At 43.0% G+C, this 22098-nt stretch overlaps 1 protein-coding gene across 4 annotated transcripts in view; it reads right to left on the minus strand.

The window, feature by feature from the left end:
* Positions 1-1406: 1406 nt before the first annotated feature.
* Positions 1407-22098, minus strand: part of SYT8 (synaptotagmin 8) — a 33871-nt gene continuing 13179 nt past the window's right edge. For all 4 annotated transcript variants that reach the window (XM_054969860.1, XM_054969862.1, XM_054969859.1 and 1 more), the window contains 8 exons: positions 19078-19218; positions 11403-11563; positions 9818-9913; positions 8556-8723; positions 7435-7602; positions 3882-3999; positions 2742-2875; positions 1407-2123 (listed from right to left, as the gene is read on the minus strand). In XM_054969860.1, the coding sequence (XP_054825835.1) occupies positions 1890-2123; positions 2742-2875; positions 3882-3999; positions 7435-7602; positions 8556-8723; positions 9818-9913; positions 11403-11563; positions 19078-19201 (1203 nt within the window). In that variant the 5' untranslated portion in view covers positions 19202-19218 and the 3' untranslated portion in view covers positions 1407-1889. The remainder of the gene's footprint in view (positions 2124-2741; positions 2876-3881; positions 4000-7434; positions 7603-8555; positions 8724-9817; positions 9914-11402; positions 11564-19077; positions 19219-22098) is intronic.

Genomic DNA, 22098 nt, shown 5'->3' on the forward strand with positions numbered 1-22098 from the left:
GTCTTGCAGGGGTGGGGCCTGCCAGCTCCTGCAGGTGCAGGTGGCCTACTCTCCTTTCTTGTTAAGCTGCTCAGAGCTAAGGTATTGTTATGGCTTTATGTTTCTGTTCCCATGTTGACCACTGGGTCATGGTTAAAGATGGGCATGAACCACAAAAAAACTGAACCATGAGGCTCGTGGTTCGTGGGTTTTCACGAACCAGGAACCACGAACAGGCATGAACTGGGGCAAGTTGATGAACCAGATTGAGGTTTGTGAGGTTTAAATGCCCCTTTCCGGCCACTTAGCAGCAGCAGGGAAAGGGGCATTTGACAGTTTAAAGGGCCCTTTCCTGCCTGGCAAGTGGCAGGTCCCTTTAAACTGCCCAAGCCCCAGCCCCAGCCCCAGACTTACTTTGCCCTGCAGGCCTGCAGCATCCTCCGCCTCCTCCCGCGAGGGGCAGGAAGGCCGTTTTTGGCCTCTTCTGCTGCTGCGTGGGCCCACAGGGCAGTGGAGGAGGCCAAAAACGGCCTTCCTGCCCCTTAAATGGCCACCGCAGCAGCCATTTGTGGGGCAGGGAGGCTGTTTTTGGCCTCTTCCACCGCCTCGGCGGCCATTTGAGGGACAGGAAGGCCATTTTCGGCCTCCTCTGACACCTTGCAGGCCCTCTGCCGCCTGCCAGCTGATAGTTTAAATGGACCTGCCGCTTACAATCCGCAGGAAAAGTTTATATGGCCATTTCCCTGGGGAAATGGCCATTTAAACTGCCCCTTTACGACCCAAACGGACCAGTTCGTGGAAACGAGCTTCCATGAACCACTGGTTCGCGAACCACGAACCAGCCTGGTTCGTGAGGTTTTTTGGGTCGTAATTCGATTCGTGCCCATCTCTAGTCATGGTTGCTTGTTTATGTTTCAGGCAGGTGTTATTCTTCGTCCTTCCTTCATAGGAACCGATTCCTCAGTAGTTGGTCAGGTCTCTTATAGGGGCAGGTTGGTTTGGGTTAACTGGGCATGAACTTCATTGCAAGTATGCCTTGCTGCCTTGTGGAGGAAGGCAGTTACTGATCATGTTTTTCTTAGGTACTGTGTCTCACTGTGGGATGTTCAGCATTTCATCCATGAACACAGTATGATCTATGTTCCATTGAGCCGAGGTGAGGGCTAGCTGGGCCAGACGTCCACCATGCTTCCCCGTTGGGTGTGGCAGGAAGCTGGGACCATGGTGTGCTTAGTTTTTAGTCCAATGCTTCCCTGCCGGGTGTGTACGAGAAGCTGTGATTCCTGGAGAACAATGAATTAACAATACAACTTCTTTGCTCCTCATACATATACCTTCAATGTTCACTTGTGTCATTCAAAATTTTTGAACATCTGCTTAAATAGCTAGTATCAATGTTGAAAGAAGCAGTTGCGTGTTGCCTTGCATTTAACAAACCCTTTATTAATTATTGTAAATGGTAAAGTATTAACATGGATAATGATAATGACTGAAATTATGTTTACGTCTGAATGGTTCTCTTCTCTTTAGGCCTAGTAAAAACAATTGATCCAAGTATGCATGCTACCCTCCACACAAGTTAACACCATGGCTTTAAATCTAATCTTGAGTGGCCACATCATGTAGCAGAACTACCACATACGAACTACCATCAGCCAGAAAGATTGGATTCCTTCCAAGATGGAGCATTGCAGACAGAATAAATTGCCCTTTGCTTGATCCTGGGTTAATTTTTGTGCTGAGAATACTTTTAGTTACATCTCTAAAAGATCCAGATGTTACACAGCACAAACCATTATTATCTTTAGCCATTTGGGTAATCAGCCTATTTTGCAAACTTGTCCTTTCATCCTAGACTGTATGGATTATTCTCTTGCCAACTGGAGATGACTAGAGAGATCTCTTCTGTTTTAGCCACTGGGTATTGGCAGCTTGAAGCGAGTCTTCAACCCCAAGGTTTTGTCCACATCTTCCACTGGCTGCAGGCTGTGCCACTGTGCAACAGGCCTGCGGGGATTGGCTAGCATATCTGACCAGTGACGCAGCTGGTTGCCTGTAGCTCTGCAGCCCAAGAACACCTTGCCAATCTGGTCATCCTTGGTCATTTTATCATGATCCCAGACTGAAATCACCAAGTCGATATTCTAAAAGACAACACAAAGCCATAAAGTGAGAAGGGGAAAAGGAAGCGATAATGAGAAAGAAAGTAGTTTGGAGAAAGTTTGTTTTGTTTGTTTCTTTCTCATTAATGACATAGCATAAAATGTGCCACTTTCTAAGAATACGACTCAGTTAACCACTATTTTTCCATGCCAGTTTGAACCCTACTGTACTTTCAATGGCATCATCAGGAGTTTAATCTTCTTATCCATCTCCCCTCCCTTCACCTGTGAGTCTCTTTACCTGGCTACTGCAATGGCAGCGGGGGGGGGGGGGTATTTTACACTCTTTTCTCCTCCCTGTCTATGACAGCAGTCCTTGTACCAGGGAAGCCTGAGAAGTACAGACTGCCTGATGTCCACGGACTTCCCCAGCTTCCATAGACATCCAAGGACCCCTGGAGGCTGGAATGCTACTGTAGCAGAAAATGAGAGGTCCAGTAAAAGAAATGTAATTGAAAGGGCAGCTGTAGCCAACTAAGCATAATTCAGTATAACTGAAATTCATGCTCCTGGCTTGAGTTAGAGGATCCATAATCTAAACTAATAATTCTCTTCCAATCATCTGCCGCTGAATGATGTCCAGTAGATAGGGGGATTTACCTGAATCAAATTGAAGGGCACTTCAAAAACAAATGCCTCATTGAAGTAGGGACTTAATGTGTTTTTCTTTATACTTGTCTTCTTTTTCTTCCATTTCTTTTTGTTCAAAGTAAGTTGCACTTTGACATATGGATCTGGGATGGGGTAGAGGAGAGGCAGAAATATATTTAGTGCTATAATCAGAGGAAATCATACATTTCACCCCCACCCCCGTGGTTGTTCTAAAGCAATTTTATTCATAATGGGAACATTTCCCTCAGACATCAGCCTTCACCAAGGATTTATTTATATCCCCCACCATCAATCTTTAGGAACTTTGTGGCACATCCTAGCTCTTTTGTCACACTTGGTCAGTAAACTGTAAGCTGGGATGCAATCCTAAAGACACTTCCCTCAGAATAAGTCCCATAGAATAACATTTAAGATCACTCCCATAGTGACTTAAGTGTCGGGTTTGGGTGTGTACATTCTGGTTCTGATCTTTTCCTCTCCAATCAATGCATTGGGTCATCTTGGACAAGGCATGACCTCTCAGGCTGATGTGACAGAAACATTTGCCATGAAGTTAAAAGGAATATTTGAATTGTTGAAGGTTCTGAAAACAAAGACTTGCTTAAACTATGACACAAAGGTTTTTTAAGATGAAAGACAAAAAAAATCTTGCTTTGTTCCAGAATTGAAATAAGAAAGCTAAAAATTTAGCAATCACTGAAAATCCATTCTCCTTGAAGGAGTCTTTTGTTTAATTGAAAACCTCTACTAGTCTAATGGAACACCAGGGCCGATTCCAGACGGCCCTCCGCATCCTGAAACGTCGCGCGTCATCACGTGGAAAACGCGATATTTCGCATTTTCCGCGCGACGACACGTGACGACGCGCGATGTTTCGGGATGTGGGGGGCCGTCTGGAATCTGAAACGTCGCGCGTCGTCGCGTGGAAAACGCAATATTTCGCATTTTCCACGTGACGACGCGCAACGTTTCGGGATGCGGAGGGCCGTCTGGAATCGGCCCATGTCAAGAAATTTGGTCTCAATGCGATTCCAGACTTTATCTGAGTAATGTGTATTAGCAGGCTTCCGCATCTGCTTCCTTTTCCTTTCCTCCTCACAGTCAGTTCCAGCTACCCTTCCCTATTACCTGACAATCCATGAGCATCCATCTGCTTGAGTTTTTTGGCTTCTAAGATGACCACGGTTAATTTGCTCGTGCTGGGTACATATCTGAGTGAAAAGCAAATCTCCCCAAGACGCTCTTGCTATCACAAACAGAAAAGACAAGAAAAGGGGCTAAAGATTAATGCAATGCCGAGAGAGATGGCTAAAGGTCAAGTTAAGAATGCCAGAGATCAATATGGTATAGACACATGATTCCTACCCCAAAAGTTTTTCCCTTGATCTCATAAGAATGTGGAACAGTTGTGATAACAGAGAGGTGAAAAAGTATACTCCAGATATGCACAGGAATTGTCTGCTCTCCAGTCAGTTTGTTACATGAACCTTTGTTCCACTGAACATTCATATCTCTCTCTCTCTCTCTCTCTCTCTCTCTCTCTCTCTCTCTCTCTCTCTCTCTCTCTCTCTCTCTCTCTCTCTCTATATATATATATATATACACACACACATTTTTCTAAAAATGAAGGGGGAAAAAAACCCTACCTAAAGGACATGGGTTTGTGAACTCACACAAGCTAATTAGCATTGAGAATCACTGACAGCTACATATCACCAGGGGCAGTAATCCCTAATCTCAGTTTTGGAATGGCTTTTTTGCTTGAACACAACATGGCAAATATAAGCAGAACCACAAGTGACAAAAGGCACAGATTGGACACTTGTCTGCTTCCCTCAAGTTTTGATGGGAAATGTAGGCAGCTTGGCGGAATGTTGGACAAGTGACAGTTGAAAAGTCCATTGGACAGCAGTCAGAGAGCCAAGCTGCAAGACCAGGATGCCTACATTTCCCATCAAAACTTGAGGGAAGCAGACAAGTGTCCAATCTGTGCCTTTTGTCACTTGTGGTTCTGCTCATAGTTCCATAATGGCAGGCTCAAATTATGTTAAATTCATGTAAAGTTTTGTGGTATTGTGCCCATTTGCCATTATGGTTGCCCAATAGTGCTCTCTAGTGGACTATTTAATTTCTGCAAAGAGGAGAATTGGATCATATGAAGGAAGAAGTGATTACAAGATTACTTCAACAGTGGGCAGATGCTATGGGAAGTTTGGTGGCAGGGCATGATAGTTTTTCTGCACTAAAATGCCCAGCCTCTAGTCTTTCCTCAGGGGATCCGGAGAATAAAAGTTTGCTTCTGTTTTGTGAGAGCTTCTATTCTGTTCTGTGGGTTGATAGCTGGGTTGCTGTCTCATTGGTGTCAAGTGCCATTTGTCTGATCAAAACAGACTAGGGGAAGAAACTGAAAGCCAGTTTTTCTGAAGACATGTTGGTATTTGTAGTCATCAAACGTTGGAAATTGGTTGGAATCATGAGCAATGGACTCAGTAACCACCATATTGAGTTCTTGCTTGAGGTGGATGGGTGCTGCTGGTGTTACTGGATCTTACAGCAGTATTCTATGACCTGTTGACCCATGGTTGTGCTGATGTGGGGCTATGAGAGACTGCCTTGCAGTGGCTTGTCTTCTTCACAGTTGAGGACAGAGAGTGTGCTGGGGGAGAAGTTGTCATCATGACACCCGTGGGTGCAGACTAAGAGCATCCTTCCGGAGGTGATACTCTCTGCGATGTTGTTTAACATCTATATGCATCCTCTTGCCCAGTTGGTACGAAGTTTCAGACTGGATTGTCACCAGTACACAGATGACACCCAGTTGTTTCTGCTGATGGCTGGTTGGCCCGACTCCACCCCAGATGTCCTAGCTAGAGCTTTGGAGGCCATGTCTGGTTGATTGAAACAGAGTCAACTGAAACTGAAGACGGAGGTGTGTACTTGGCTTGTGGTCTGTTGGGCGTGGGGATCTGGCTTCTGTCCCTCAATGGGGCATCACTTGTGCCCATTCCAACGGTTAGGAGTTTGGGAGTGATTCTGGATGCCTCCTTATCAATGGAGGCCCAGATCACAGTGTTTTTTCCATCTGCAGCTGGTCAGGCACCTCACCCCCCACCTTTCAACCCATGACCTAACGACAGTGATCCAGGCAACGATCACCTCCAGATTAGACTACTGTAACTCAGTCTACGCAAGGCTTCCCTTGGGTCTGGTCTGGAAATTACGGCAGGTCCAAAATGCAGCTGCACGTGACCTTACAAATACCCCACATAGGGAACATATAACTTCTGTCCTACAGCTACTGCACTGGCTCTCTGTGGAGTTCCGGATCAGATTCAAGGTTTTGGTTTTAACCTGTAAAGCCCTTAGCGGACTAGGACCAGCATATCTGTAGGACCACCTCTCATGATATGTGCCTGGTGGGTGCTCTGCTCAGCCAATAAAAACCTGCTGGTGGTCCTTGGCCCCAGAGAGACTCGTCTGGCCTCAACCAGAGCCAGGGCTTTCTCAGTCATGGCACCAACCTGGTGGAACACTTTGTCTGCTGAAACTTGGGCACAACAAGATGGACTATCTTTTCATCAGGCCTGTAAGATAGAGATGTTCCACCAGACATATGGATGAGGCTGAGTCAGGGGTGAGTCCTGCTGGTCTCCTGTTGAGGGGATAGTGAGACCCCCACCCCGGTTCTCCATCAGTGGGACTACTGCAATTCTTCACCTCCCACCCCATGGAAATGTTTTACTGGGGCCTGGGAAAAATGGGCCACCATCTAGGATTGTTTTTCTGACTGGCCTGTTTATTTATTATGATTTTAATGTACAATTTTTAATGTAAATATAATCCTGATGTCATCTGCTCTGAGCCCATTCATGGGGAGAGTGGACTTCAAATTTAATCAATCGATGACTGTGGAGACTATCTGTTTTTAAAAATGTTTCAGAGTACCTAGCTCTTCACTACCTAGGATACTCTCTTGCTGAGGATCCCAGATTAGTTACACCCATTGCATGAATTAGCCACATTTCATACAATTCGCACATCTGATGAGCAGTAGTAAAATATTCTGCCTTTCCTTTGCCTACTTCTGGATTGAGTGTGATTTTTAATCAATGAGCATGGAACCAGGGAGAGAGAGTTGCTCTAGTACATCAAAGAAGCCAAGAAGCTATCAAAGCACAGAAGTTATTCTCACGCCTGTGCCAGGTTTAATGGACTGCATGCTGGTGCAATCCAGTTGTTCTTAAGTCCCTGTCCTATTATCTGTCCTCTCCTTGCCTCTTTAGCCTTTGAGCTTCTGTCCTTCCTCCACCTCCTTCTGTCTTTAATCAGAAAAACTATAACCACCCTAACAACTTTTCAGAAGGAAACGTTTTCTACTGTCTGCTGCTCCAAGAGTGCGTCTACTAGATAGTATGTCACTGGACAGCTGCTTATCATTGCCTAGTCATAAGGTCATTACTAGCTGATGCATTGTTCCTGTGACTCAAAGAGGCTTGAGGGCTGTTCCATTTCATTTATGCCTAACAGACAACAAGACCTAGGAGATTTCATTTGTGCAAATTGCTTCTTTGTGTGGATAATAGGGAATCACCGAACAAAGTTAATGAGGGTGATCAATTAGATATTTTTGCAGTCCACTCTGACTAGCACCCTTTACCACCTACCTGCCTGAGATACCAACCTCGATCTTGCTGGCTGCAGTGAGCTCATGCCATTGCTCAATGACATGTTGCAAGTCAACATCCCCAAGAGGCAGCCGCATCTCACCAATGATGTCATGTTTGGAAAAACGATTGAAATCATACACTTGCATCACCAGGGTGGATTCAGCTACCTCTGTCTGAGGTATCTGGAAAGAAGGAGAAGACAACCTGACTCACAGAATCCTCTATTAGGATCAAATCACATGTATAGATGAAAGTTATATGGGTTTCATGAAGGAATTACAGCCCAAACCTAGGTATGTCTATTTAGAAGTAAATCTCATTGTGTAATAAAGTAAATCCCAAGTAAGTGTGCATACAATTGCCTGTCTGCTTTATATAGGTACCTAGTCACGGAACCTAAGAACACAGTAATTAACTGACCAAATTGGTCCAAAGGTCCAGTTAACCAGTACTGTGTCTTAAAACAATGGACAGAACAATTCTTCAAGGAAGCTTATCGACTGAACATGATGGTGATAGCTATTTTCCAGCACCCAGGTACTCAGATATACTGCATTTGGATATGGAGATTTCATGTTTCATTATCATGGGTTATGGACCTCTCATCCATGAACTGATATAGTTATTTTTAATGCCATGTAAACTGATAGTTATCACCACATCATGTGGTACTGAATCCAGTAAAGTAAAGCATTACTAGAAAGAAAAGAGCCAAATTGATATAGTGGTTAAGAGCAGTGGGATTCTAATTTGGAGAACCGGGCTTGATTCCCCAGTCCTCTGCTTGAAGCCAGCTGGGTGACCCCACCCAAGCTGCTGTCTCTTTTTCTTACAATATATGCTGCAATAAAGATATAAATATACAGTATTCAACTGAACAAAAGTAGACCAATGAGTTGACAGTGAATACTGCATTTCTTACTTTGTGGCACCTTACAGAGAAACACATTTGTTGTGGCATAAATTTCACAAGCCAAAGCCCACTTCATTAGATGCATTTGAAAAATATGGCTCATAAAAGGTGCATGAAAACTTAAGTTACAATAGATTTGTTAGTCTTTAAGGTGCTACAAAACTCCTTGCTGTTTTGACTACAGCAGACAACATAGCTGCTCCTCTAGAATTGAGTTCCTACCTGAAAAATGAAGCTCTCATTGAAAATGGGGTTGAGTGTCTTACGGTAAACCTTTGTTTCATACTTCTTCTTCATATCAGATGTTAGATAGACAATCACATAGGGATCAGAAGTACCTCCACTGTCCATTGCCTTCAGATCTGCTGCCTGTTTTACTCCAACTTTCATCTTTAAAAGTATCAATATTGAAACATTAACATTATGTGCTACCAATATGCAGTAAATTTGGGTATAGAAGCTGTTCACAATAGAAGAGGACAGGAGGGAATCATGAATAACAGTAGGTTCACTATACATTCAGTATCTATCTACTATTTGGACATCTGCTGTGCTGAAATCCTATGTGGTGATGAGCCAAATATAATAGAATATCAACATAGTAGTTACTGCCAGGGCCGGTGCCAGAGTTTCTGGTGCCTGAGGCTGGGGGCAGCTTCAGGACTGTTGCCGCCCCCATGCTTCTGAGGACGCAAATCCTTCCAGGCACAAGCCCCCCTCCCCACCCCTGACACGACGGCATCCTGGGAGAGAGCGGCAGCCCACCCCGGAATGGTCTTTGGGTGCCCTCGTGTCCAGCAGGCTTATGCCTGGAAGAAGGATATGAGTCTTCAGCAGCTCATTCAAAGTGCACACCCTGAGGTGCAGCTGTTTCTCTAGGTCCTTCCCACTTTCTCCTTTCCCTTCCCCTTTGCTTTCTTCTGTCATTATTCCGTCCCATCCCCACCCCCAGTCCCCCAAAAGAAACTTATCACTTTTCTTCCACTCCTTTCCAGTTTGTGAGGCGACAGGCAGGAGATAGGGGGGAACACTTGGAGTGCGTTCGTCCTCCCAGCCCTCCCACTCAGTTGCTCCATGGCGCACACCCGTGCCCCCTCCAGTGCCTCTGCACTTGAGGCAATTGCTGGACCTGCCTCCATTGACGTGCCGCCCCTGCCTCCCAGCTCTCCCACTCAGTCGCTCCATGGTGCGCCCCCTCGCGCCCCCTCTGGCGCCTCTGCACTCAAGGTGATTGCCGGACCTGCCTCCATTGATGCACTGGCCCTGGTTATTGCTGGTATGGAAAATGGAAATCAAGTAAAGTGAAGTAACTACATGGTGCCCTGGGTTTCATAATGGGTTTCATATATGAAACCCATTATGAAACCCTATATGAAAAATGTATGAAATGTTGGGAGAAGAAGAAAAAGATATTGAGGAGACACCGTGGTCTTGTCTTAACACAGGAATACATAAATATTTCAGTCTGGATTTGCACACTATACCTCCTGGCTACGAAAGTCATATTCCAGGGAATATTGCAGCCGTCCGCGTTTCTCATCTTCTAGGCCACACTCTATATCTTCCATATCAGGCTGAACCTATGTCAAAAAATTAGTACTCTGTCTTTAAGGTGAAGTTATAAATTTGGGGAATTTGAAACAAAGAAGTAATTTTCTCCATGTATTGTACATTTATATCAAGTTACGCTCTTGAAACCAGAAAGCCAGTATGCAAGATACATGACTGATACATCATGGATGATGAAAAATATCATTGCTGTGCTCTGTGAATGGGAAATTAAGAAGCAGGCATTTTGGAACCAAACAATGAAAATTAGATGTATTGTCGAAGGCTTTCACGGCCGGAGAACGATGGTTGTTGTGGGTTTTCCGGGCTATATTGCTGGGGTCTTGGCAATGTAGTTTCTGACATTTCACCAGCAGCTGTGGTTGGCATCTTCAGAGGTGTAGCACCAAAAGACAGAGATCTCTCAGTGTCACTCAGTGTTAGTAGATAGTGTGATGTCACTTCTGGATTTCCCTCTCTCTAGGTTTTACACTTCTCTAGGAATTGGCCAAAACTCTGTGATAAAATCATAGCGTTTTCAGTGATTCGTAGAAAGGACTGGCATCACTTCTGAAGAAAACCAGAATTGGCTTTAGTCCTCTCTAAGAATCACCTAAAACTCCGTAATTTTACCATAGAATTTTGGCTAATTTCTACAGAGGTATGATGTCACTTCTGAGTTTTCTAGAATTGACAGCATGCTATTGGCTGATGGCTTTTTAAAATTTTATTTTTCTCCTATCATAGCTCAGAACAGGGGGCTGGCAACCACATTGCACAGGATTGCATTGTGATTTTTCTGAAATCCTGCTATTCCCTCATTCTTTGTCTACTGACAAAAGGATGAAAATAAAAGCACTTGAAAGGCTGACTTATTGAAGTCAAAGCAAAGGTTTAGGAAAGAGATTCCAGCATACCTATCATAGGTAAAGCCATCCTAGAGAAACCAAAATGTTGCCTAGTAGGACATATTTCTCAGCAAAGTGAAGATATCTAGAGGAACGGCACAGTGGAAAGTTTCTCTGAGACCTGTTTGTGTTACAGCTGCACATGCTATGAGCACCAAACAAATCCTCTTTGCAAAAGGCATTAAAGGAAAAATAAGGTACCATGCAGGACTTGATATGGGTTACATGTAAAATGTGACAGTGAGTTACAGTATCATGTGTCTTTTTCTTTCTTTTTTTGCTACAGTTCTGCTAAAGTCTAATTTTCATTGGTTGTTGTGGGTTTTCCGGGCTGTATTGCCGTGGTCTTGGCATTGTAGTTTCTGACGTTTCGCCAGCAGCTGTGGCTGGCATCTTCAGAGGTGTAGCACCAAAAGACAGAGATCTCTCAGTGTCACAGTGTGGAAAAGATGTAGGTCATTTGTATCTACTCAGGAGCAAAATTCCCTCAGAGGACAAAATTTAACTCAAGGTTATGCCTTAAAACAACAATCTTACTTTATGACATCTCAACTCCCAAGATGGTGTTTTCTGGCTGTTGGTCACAGTAAGGGCAATAATGAGAAAAACCTACCAGACTAGCTGCGGTAGAAGAGCCATTGATGCTAACCAAGTTGAGTTTTTCCTTTTTCTTGCGTTTCTTCCTGCAGCAACAGCATTTAATGATGCAGATGAGGATCAGAAGGAGAACTAAACCCACTGCAACAGCAATAGCTATGAGAGCCCATCTGGGCACTGTTGTAGAATCAGGAACAAGAAAGAAGGATTATTACACACCTGTGAAGCAACATTATCCAAAAGGCATTATTTTCAGAAATCCTGAGCACAGCTTCATATCATCAGGAAAATCATGAAAATAACCAGACTTAAATTTCAAATCTTAAAAAACACATCCTTGTTCATAAAACCACCAGGCCATTAGAAATTATTTTTCTGCTGGTCATTTCCTACATTCTTAGAACCTGCATGTTGTAGTGGTTAGAGTTTCAGAGTAGGATCTGGGAGACCCAGGTTTAACTCACCATCCTGTTGTGGAACTCACAGTCACAAAGTCTCCGCCCAAGCTTTCTTACAGGGTTATTAAGGGGATAAAATGGAGGATAGAAGAATTATGTAAGCCATCTTGGGTTCCCAATGGAGAAAAAGGTGGGGTATAAATAAAGTAAATAAATAAATTTTAATATTGGTATCTCTACTTTTCTCATATGAATGCAGTTGTTTCTAACAACATGAGGACTCAAGTTCAGTATCCACAATGTTAATACATTTATCTGTCCATTTTTACAAAGAAAGAAGTCACTTTCTGTTTATTCCACAGTCCTCAGATGTATTCTTTGGAATTTTAATTTGTGGAACACTTATTTTCACTTGTTATAATAGCTACCACCAGATGGCATTGTTAGACCCAGTGTGGGCTCCTGGTAGAACACTCATAAGCAGTGCTCTGCTTAGAGGCTGCCAACTTTAACTTTTGGAGGCTTTTAAACTTTGCCCCCGCCCCCCCCCCTTTTCTCTCATTATCTGATGAGTTTTCTTATTTTTATCTTGTAGTTCTTATCATTTCAATATAACTATATAGCTAGAGAAGAATAAGAGTCCAGTAGAACCTATAAGACAACAAAATTTGCGGTAGGGTATGAGCTTTCATGAGTCACAGCTTACTTCTTCAGATATGTAGCTAGGGTTGCCACCTCCAGGTGGGAAATTCCTGGAGATTTTTGAGCTGTAGTCTAGAGAGAGTGAGTCTGGAAAGGGGATGTGCCTTAGTGGGGTATAACACCATAATGTCCACCCTCCAAAGCAGCCATTTTCTGCAGGGGAATTGATCTCTGTGGCCTGGAGATCAATTATAATTCTTGGAGATTTTGAGCCATCACCTGGAGGATGGCAAACCTACCTTTATGAGAAGAGTGAGTGTGTGGGAGTGATTAAAAAATCAGAGGCTTGTAGGACTTTGTAGGGTGACTTTGAGGTTTTTTTGCTTTTACTCTGACTTTTGCCTTCTTAGTAGCTTAAATAATATTGTATGTGTTGATGTACATTTTAATTATTATTGTTTAATTGGTGCCTAATTGGACCCAATTCACTTTAGGAGGAGCTGTTTTAATATGAGGGTGGGCTCCTTTTGCCCTCAAAGGAAATGTCCTTTTTGAGAAGGGGAAAGCACACGCACCTTTACATAAAATTTGTAAATCAAGTTCCTCATGGGTACTCTTGCAAGACACCAAATAATTTCTTCTCTCCTCTTATTTTGTCAAAGTCAAAAGACTAAATGAAAAGAAACCAATATATAGAAACCAATATATAGAAACACATTCATGGTCAAGCCAGTTTGGTGTAGTGGTTAAGAGTGACAGGACTCTAATATGGAGAACCAGGTTTGATTCCCCACTCCTCCACTTGTAGCCAGCTGGGAGACCTTGGGCCAGTCACAGCTCTTCCAGAACTCTCTCAGCCCCACCCACCTCACAGGGTGATTGTTGTGGGGATAATAATAACATACTTTGTCAACCGCTCTGAGTGGGCCTTAAGTTGTCCTGAAGGGTGGTATATAAATTGAACGTTGTTGTTGTCATTGTTATTCAGCTCCAGTAACACCTTAAAGACCAATTACATTTCCAGGATATGAGCTTTTGAGAGTCAGAGCTCCCCTGCTCATACCCTGAGCTCCCTGCTCATACTTTGTGCTTACTCACAATTACTTCAAATTTGGTGACAACCTATATCTACAGGTCAACACCATTGCCATGGGCATATGCATGGCACCACAGTCTGCTAACATATTCATGGCAGACTAGGAGCAATGCTTCCTCAGCTCCCATCTACTAAAACCATTCCTGTACTTAAGGATAACATCTTCATCATTTGGACCCATGGGAAGGAAGCCCTTGAGAGATTTTACCAGGAGTTCAACAACTTTCACCCCACCATCAACCTGAGCCTGGACCACTCTACACAACAGGTACACTTCCTGGATACCACTGTACAACTACATAATGGACAGATAAAGACTGGAAACTCATATGTTCATGCCTTCAGCTACCACCCAAAACATACCACTCGGACAACTGTCTATAGCCAAGCCTTACATTACAATTGTATCTGCTCCAATGCTCTTGATTGGGACTCTCACTTAAGAGATTTACAAGACGCATTTCTGGGGCTACAGTACTCACCAAATGAGGTGAGGGAACAAATCAATTAGTACCAAGAAACAGCCTGCTCCAGGACAAACCAAAAAGAACCAACAACAGAACACAACTGGTTGTCACCTGTAGTTCCTAGCTCAAACCCATCCAACGTATCATCAGCGACCTATAGCCCATCATGGAAAACGATGCCTCTCTCTCACAAGCCCTGGGTGGACGATCTCTCCTTGCCGACAGACAGTCCCCCAACCTTAAACAACTTCTCACTAACACCCATGAACCGGCTAACAGAGTCACCAACACAGGTACCAGACCCTGCAACAGACCCTGATGCAAACTCTGCCCACATATCTACCCAGAAAATATGATTACAGGACCCAATGGTGTCAACTACACAATCTCTGGCTCTTACAGCTGCTCATCCTCCAACGTGATATATGCCCTTATGTGCTAACAATGCCCCTCTGCTCTGTACATAGGACAAACCAGCCAACCTCTGCGCAAAAGAATAACTGGACACAAATCTGACATAAAAAATGGCAATATCCAGAAACCAATAGAACACTTCAATCTACCAGGACACTCCATCAAGGACTTAATGGTCACCATAGTTCAATAGACACATTTCAAAAGCAGAATCCAACTGGAAGCTGCTGAATTGTAATTAATATGTAAATTTGGCTCAGTTAGACTTGGATTGAATAGAGACTCTGAATGGTTATCTCATTATCAGAAGAAACTGTCTTTCAGGCATTCCATTCAGATTCAGCTATGGAGGGGAGGGGGCACACCCATCCTGGATTGTGCACTCCACTTCTTTCATGACTTTTGCAACTGATTTGCATCTACTCCCCCTCTTCCCTCACCATCTATATATCTCTGGAAAGTTTCTTCATACCCTCCATGCATCTGACGAAGAGAACTGTGGTTCTCGAAAGCTAATGCTGCAATAAAGTTGGTTAGTCTTAAAGGTGCTACTGGACTCTACTATTTTGCGAATACAGTGGGGTTTCCAGGTCCCCTCAACCTCCCAGTGGGGGATAGGGGCCTGGCACTTACCTTGGAGGAGAGGGGGGTGCATACACGCAAAGCGTACGTGTGCATGCCCCCACAAGCACGATGACTTCACTTCGGGAGTGATGTCATCACATGGCCCCTGGGAGCGTGCCCAGGCTCTGCAGGGGCTCAAAAGGGGCCTGATCTATGCCAAAACGGGCCCATTTTGAGGTGCTGTGGAGCGCTCCTGTGCTCCACAGGGCCCAAAAATGGGCCCGTTTTGCCATTGATCGGGCCTGTTTTGAGGCACTGTGGAGCGCAGGAGTGCTCCTGTACTCCGCAGTGCCTCAAAACGGGCCCAATCAGCGGCAAAACAGGCCCCAATAAGCCCAATTTCAGCTGAAACGGATCCATTTTGAGGCGCTGCGGAGCACAGGAGTGCTCCCACACTCCGCAGTGGCCCCAATCGGGGCCAAAATGGGCCCGATCCTGGCGGCTGTTGCCCTCAGGGAGCATGCAGCACTGCAGGAGAGTGCGCACGGAAGGTGTGCCCCCCCACCGCTGGTTAGGTAAGTGGAGGCGGGGTGTAGGGAGCGAGGGCAGGGGATCCCCCACCGGGGGTCTGTCATCCCTAGACTACAGACTAACATGGCTAACTCCTCTGGATCAGCTACCCACCTGAAACATTTGTGGTCATAGCTAATTGATGAACTTCAACCACTCTTATCACAATTTGCACTCTCTTATTTTTAAAGCATCCACTTTCTATTTATACTTTTAAGATGGATTACATTTACAAATCTCTTTACGTGCCTAGTATTCTCACATTTGTTTGTTTATTTATTCTGCTATTTATAGTCTGCCTTTTTCACTGAGACCCAAGGAGGATTACACAGTGCATATGTTATGAGGAGCTGGAAAGCGGCAGAAATTGAGGAGTGGAACAGTTAAAAGGGGCACAATTATTCAAATCTTCTTGGGCACAATGTTCCAAGACCATTCACTGCAAAACTGAAATGCAAAGACATTGTTTGAGTGAACTGTGTGTAACCTGCATATTTCAGAGGAGCTGGTGCAGGAAATACTGCTGTTCTTGTGGTTTCCCATATGAGTAGGCCACATTTTACCGCCTACTTCACATACAGACAAAAATTTAACTGCTGCTTATCTGTCTGCAAGCCTTTTACCATTATCAGAATTGCTACAATGTCATGTAACACTCATGAGAGTTTCAAGTTAACTGTTCTGAGAAAGAGTTTACAATGTGTTTTAATAGTGCAGCTTCTGTGATGGAAATTAAAGATCAATTGTATAGTGAAGATATTACACTGAGCCTAGGATGGGGTTGGGAAGGGGATGTTCTGGCTGAAAAACCATGAGAGGGAGAGACAGCTATATTTGGCAAGTAGTGGGGGCTGAGGGACTGAATAAGAAAGCAACCCTGACACTCCAGAATGATAGTCAATGTGGCATAATGGCTAGAGCATTGACTGTTGACAGGGAAGACCTAGATTCAGTCACTACTCACTCATAAAGCTTGCCTTTGACTTAGTTAAATTATTTAGATAACCTTAATGTTTTTAGGCAGTATGTGATTAATATAAACAAATCAAGTAAATATCTCTCAGCTTAACCTCAGGCCTTATTTTGAGGATAAAACAGAGGTGAATCCTATATTATTCATGGAAGAAGGACAGATAGACAGTAGAACTGATTGAAAAGGTACATTGCCTAAGATTTTTTTTAAAAAAGACTATGGCTGCATTCACACATGTAGGGCATCATCACCATCATCTTATATACTAATAGCCAAGTGACCCTGATCTGAGGATAGTTAAATCTGGAGATTGGAGTCATGAATGGACAAGACAGTTCTTCCTGCCTACCTGAAAAATGCACCAGCTTTGCAGAAAAATCTGAAACCTTAAAAAAAAATCAGGAGACAGGGTTTTTAAAAATCCAAATGACAAAAGGAGCACTTGTAGCTTTAACTAGAAGTCCTTAGTGGCTGTTGCTAGGTGACAACAATAGTTCAGCCAGTATTCTGGGCGTGATTTCTGTCAGTAAAAGGCAGAGCAGGGGGCAGCAGCCTTTCCAGGGTTGTTTTGGCCTTTGAGGGGAGGACTCATTGGGGCCAGGCCCAGAAGCAACCACCAGAGACTTGATACTGTATGACTTGCATGACTCATCCAGGCCTGACTGCTTGCTACTGTTCAACAGTAGCTCCCCACCACCACCACCAAGCCAGCATAGTGTAGTGGTTAGAGTTTCAGAGTAGGATGTAGGAAACTAAGGTTCAAATTGCCACTCTGCTTTGGAAGCTCACTGGGTGACTTTAATTTAGTCACAAAATCAACCTATCCTACTTCTCAGGGTTGTTGTGAGGATACTATGGAGGTAAGGAGAATGGTCAGCTACTTTGGGTTCCCTTCCCACTGGGGAGAAAGGCAGTATATAAATGAAGTATATTAAAAATATAGGTGAAGATGGGGGCAGATAAAATGTAAGTTGCTCAGCAAGCCTATTAGTACTGGGGGGAAGGGGCAGCAGTACTAGCTGGACAGGTCGAATCCTTCTGTCTGCTTTCGTCTTGCCGGTTCTGCTGCTATACCGTTGTTCTCTAGATTACTTTCCTTAGGGACTTCCTTCCTTCAGGCTTCTCCTCCTCATGCTATCTCTCTTCAACTTTCAAGAAGTCAACATGTGGTCTTGGGCTCTCCACATTAGATAGCTAGTTAGAATGCCCTTCCTGCTTTTCCTATCGCAGTATGGATTTCTTTACAATAAAGAATAGCCTTTCCTTTCTTAAAGCAACAAACCTCATGTGGACTTTATCCTAAGGCATTCTCCACTCCATTTACTCATAGCCAGCTCCACCTAACATAAGTAATGTTTATTTGATATGCTTAACAACAGACTGATGAACCAGTCACTCAAATCTGTTTTTTCCTACTTCCTGCTTCTGTACTGTCAGTAAGGTTGCAAAGCTGAGGCTAGCAACTGTTGGGAGGGTTGGGGCTGAGGAAATGGGGGGGGGGCTAGTGAAGTCAGCTACATCACAACATCATTTTCTGGTAAAACCTGGAGGTGGTGTAGGGTAGTTCTCAGTAAAACCATAGAGATTCTGGAGATTCCTAGACCTACCCTACATCAGTTCTGTGCTTTACAATTTAGCCAACATTACTGTTTTAAAAAATGGCAAATGAGGATGCAGGAGACCTAGGAGCCTTAACCGTCAGACTACCTCCCCCAGCAAGCTATCCTTCCAACTCTGCTAACAGTAATTACAGCTCCATTGCTCTATTGGCAGAAAGGAATCAAGAAATGAGTTTTGGCAGGTCAGAATATTGTGGTTTGATTTGAACTAAAGAGTCAAATCTATTGGGTTGCTGAACGTTGTAATAATTCCAACCCCTCCATTATAAAAAAGGCTCCACTACATCCCACAGAACTTGAATCTGTTAATATATGATTGCATTCAATTTCCTTAAAATAATGTGTATGCTTGGTCTAATTCTCCCCAAATTCAAGAGATGTTAGTAAAACACTGATTGTCTTCATCATTTGAAAGCTATAAAGGAGAAAGGCTCTATCCTATAGAGGGTTGCTAGGTCTGCTTACCCTCCCGGTGGGAGAGGGGACCTGGCATTCACCTTACTCTCCCTCTTTGCACATGCTTTATGTGTGTGTGTTCCCAGGCCTACACAATGACATCACTTCTGAGAAGTGACATCATCACACAGGGCCTGAAGCACTTCTGCACTTCACACCAGGCTTATTGGGGCCTCAAACAGGCCCAATTCAGCCTGTTTGGAGCCCAAATCCACCCCATGTTAAGCATGGAGGAGCTTCCAGGCATGTGCAATGACATCAGTTCCCAAAGTAGTGTCATCGCACTGCCTTGGGAATGTGCCCTGGAGGCCTGTTCCCCTGCCTCCTCCACCCTGCCGGCCAGGTGAGGGGTGAGGGGGGGTGAAGGGGGGAGCAGGGTATCCCTCACCCCCAATGGGGGAATGGGAACCATAATCCTATAACTGGAAGTCAAGCACTCCCGGCAATCCTGTGAATTGAACAGTATTCACTCAGCCCCTTGAACTTACTCACATGGGATTTTGTTAATAAGACTTTCAATGATGTTAGGCTCAGCTGTAGATAGAACAGTAGTTGCTGTGATATGACTGGGGCTGGTGGGAGCAGTGGTGATGCCAGTCATTGTTGAAACAGCCATGACTCAGAAACGATGACCTGGGAAAATAAATGAGACCGATAATTATCTATCCTTAGGCTATGACCTTCCAACCACTTCCATGCATGCAGTTAATTTTTCATGGCCTAATTTTCAGCCCAGTTTAAGAACCCCATTTTTAGTGCAAAGAGTTTAGTCTTTGAAAATGTGAAGTAATAATAAAAAACAATAGGGATGCATAACAATAGGGTTGTACAGGGCTTTTTTTCTGGGAAAAGAGGTGGTGGAACTCAGTGGGTTGCCAGCACAGGGGGCAACTCTTGGCGGGAGGTGGTGCCCCTGATACCTGCCTGAGGAGATCAGGAGAGCCCCCACTCTCCTGACTTTCTGCAAATGTTGCAAACTGAATTATTCATAAAGGCTTTTTACTCAGATAGGAGGGCAGCATCATAGGGAGGGAGTCTCAGATGCTTCACTAATGAGTTAGAGACCATAGACTTCACCACTATGTTACCTTACATATTATCTGTTGCTTTAAATTTGTACTCCTATATACTACCTATACTTCATGTTGTCTAATGTCATTCCTGGAATAGATTATGTTCTGTTTCAGCAGTTCTTCAACCCTGTACTGGATCCTTGCTAATGCTATGTCTATGGCATTGTCTATGGAAATATCCTTGACACTGTATGACAATTGTCACCAGGGAAATATTGGCTATGGCACAGTGGAGCATAGGACGGCTGGTTCCAGGGGCAAGCAAATACCCTGGGCAACTTTGGTAGGTAGAATCTCGGAGCAGCAGATAGCTGCAAGAAAATATTCCCAGCAGTGTTGTGCATGTCACGGTGGACGCTGAACAGATTGCTTATTCCAAACACCCCTTCTCAAGGTCTAATGTACAAAGTCCACAAGATTCATCTGCATGCTTCTGGTGTGGTTACATATTCATTTTTGGTAGAAGACATAGCTATAGTTTCTTGCTTTCTGTTGCTCCAGCTGGCAGCTCCTCTGCCACAGAAGAACAAATGTCCACCGTTGGACTTTCTATCTGTAGTGTCTCCTGCCCAATTTGTATCCATGTATCTCATTAGTCTGAGATTGGAACTTGCTGGTAATTTTAATTTCAGGTGCACAATGCCATTGAGGTCTCTTGCCAGCCTCTAGACTGTATTCCCAGTCACTTTTGCTTAAGTAAGAATATATGTCAATTTGTTGTCTCTGTTTCCTGAACACAGGCAGTATTCTGCCCTGCCTTGTTTGAATCCTTCTTTGATGAGCATTCGATCCGGTTTTCAACTCCAGACTTTTGCAGCCTGTTTTGGTTCATAGAAGCTCTTTTGAAATTTACATTCAAATTGCTTGTCTTTGGATTATTTGAATCCTTGTAGACTTTAAATTTCTTCATGAAGGAAAGCTGTCTTTATGTCTAGATGGTCCACGTGCATCTTTATTGCTGCTGCTATGCTTTGCACTGCTCTTATCAAAGTACGTATCACTACTGGTTTGCACATTTCAGACTACTATATACTCAAAATTGGAAGAATTCAACTCTGCCCTCAGTGGAGGAATGGCTGACAAAGATGATGGAGCTGGCTAAGATGGCAAAGCTTACTTCACTGATTAGAAAAACATCAATACATTTGTTGATTAAAGGAAACCCTTTGTAGACTATTTATATGAAATAGATAACAATGATTTGATTATTTGTGGATTTATGGATTAAAGGATTTTGACATTAGAAAAAAGAGAATTTTTAATCATTACCTAGAAAAAGTGTAGATTTGACATGATACAAATACTTGTTTCGGAGAAAATCAGAAACCTTTTAGATTAGATTGTTTTTAATTCATTTGTTTTTTCTTGGGTTTTTTTGTATTATTTGTTTGTGTATGTCTGTTGATTAGTTGTATTGTTTCTGTTTTTAATCAGTATGTGTATAATTGTGGTTTTTAGGTTTGTTTTTAATTATATAAAACTCTTAATAAAAAAACTGTTATACAGGTTTCACTATAGTCTTCTCCATATTTTTGTGATTATTTTTTAGTAACTAATCTGTCTGTATCCTTATATTTCCCCTTCTGCATTGTGTTGGTTTTGAACATACTCTTGCATCCTGCTGCCTTCTTCCCTGGCAGTAGTTTTGTAAGTGTCCATGTTGGGTTGTTTTCCTTTAAAAACTTTCTTTATTTAAACTATAAACTATACACCATAACATAATAAACAATAAACACAAAGAATAAGAAAAAACATACAATTCTAAACATGACACACTAACAATACATATATCTATATAATTAAAAGGGAAAGGGAAAACAAAACAAAAAAAATTATAAGGATAGAAATTAACTAATTTTATTTCTGGCAGATAATTGTATAATGGAGGAATTATATAACCAAGATAGAATGAATATAAGATAGAAGGAAGTAAAGAGCAACATATAGAGTATGAGTTAAATTGATTGACTTACAGTGAATGTATATAATGCTTATAGAAGTACTTAAAGTTATGCAGAATAAGGGACAAATTGTTTGCCCCATATTGACAAGACAAGAAATAAGATAGAATATGGAGTACAAAAGTAGACAAATGACTGTTATTATTAAAGAATATATGCCAGGAATGTAATATTTAGTCGATAAGTTAAGTGGGAAAGGGAATAGAGATAGCACTGTGTTATAATAGAAGCTTAGAAGAGAGTGAAAGTATATGTTTAATAGAATAAAATAAGTTTGAAATGAGTAGGGGGAAAAAACGGATAAGGGGTTGGAAAACTGTTGGAAGTCAACAAAAGGGGGGGGGAAGGGAGGGGGTTAGAACTGGAATATTTAAAGGAAATTGATTGTAATAGATATTATAGAGATTTCTAATCCAATAAAAAATTTTAAAACAAAAAAACCCCCTAGATTACACTGCAGGTTGAGTTCCAATTTTCTC

Source organism: Eublepharis macularius, chromosome 2 (assembly GCF_028583425.1).
Source record: "Eublepharis macularius isolate TG4126 chromosome 2, MPM_Emac_v1.0, whole genome shotgun sequence".
In the NCBI taxonomy this organism is placed as follows: Eukaryota; Metazoa; Chordata; class Lepidosauria; order Squamata; family Eublepharidae; genus Eublepharis; species Eublepharis macularius.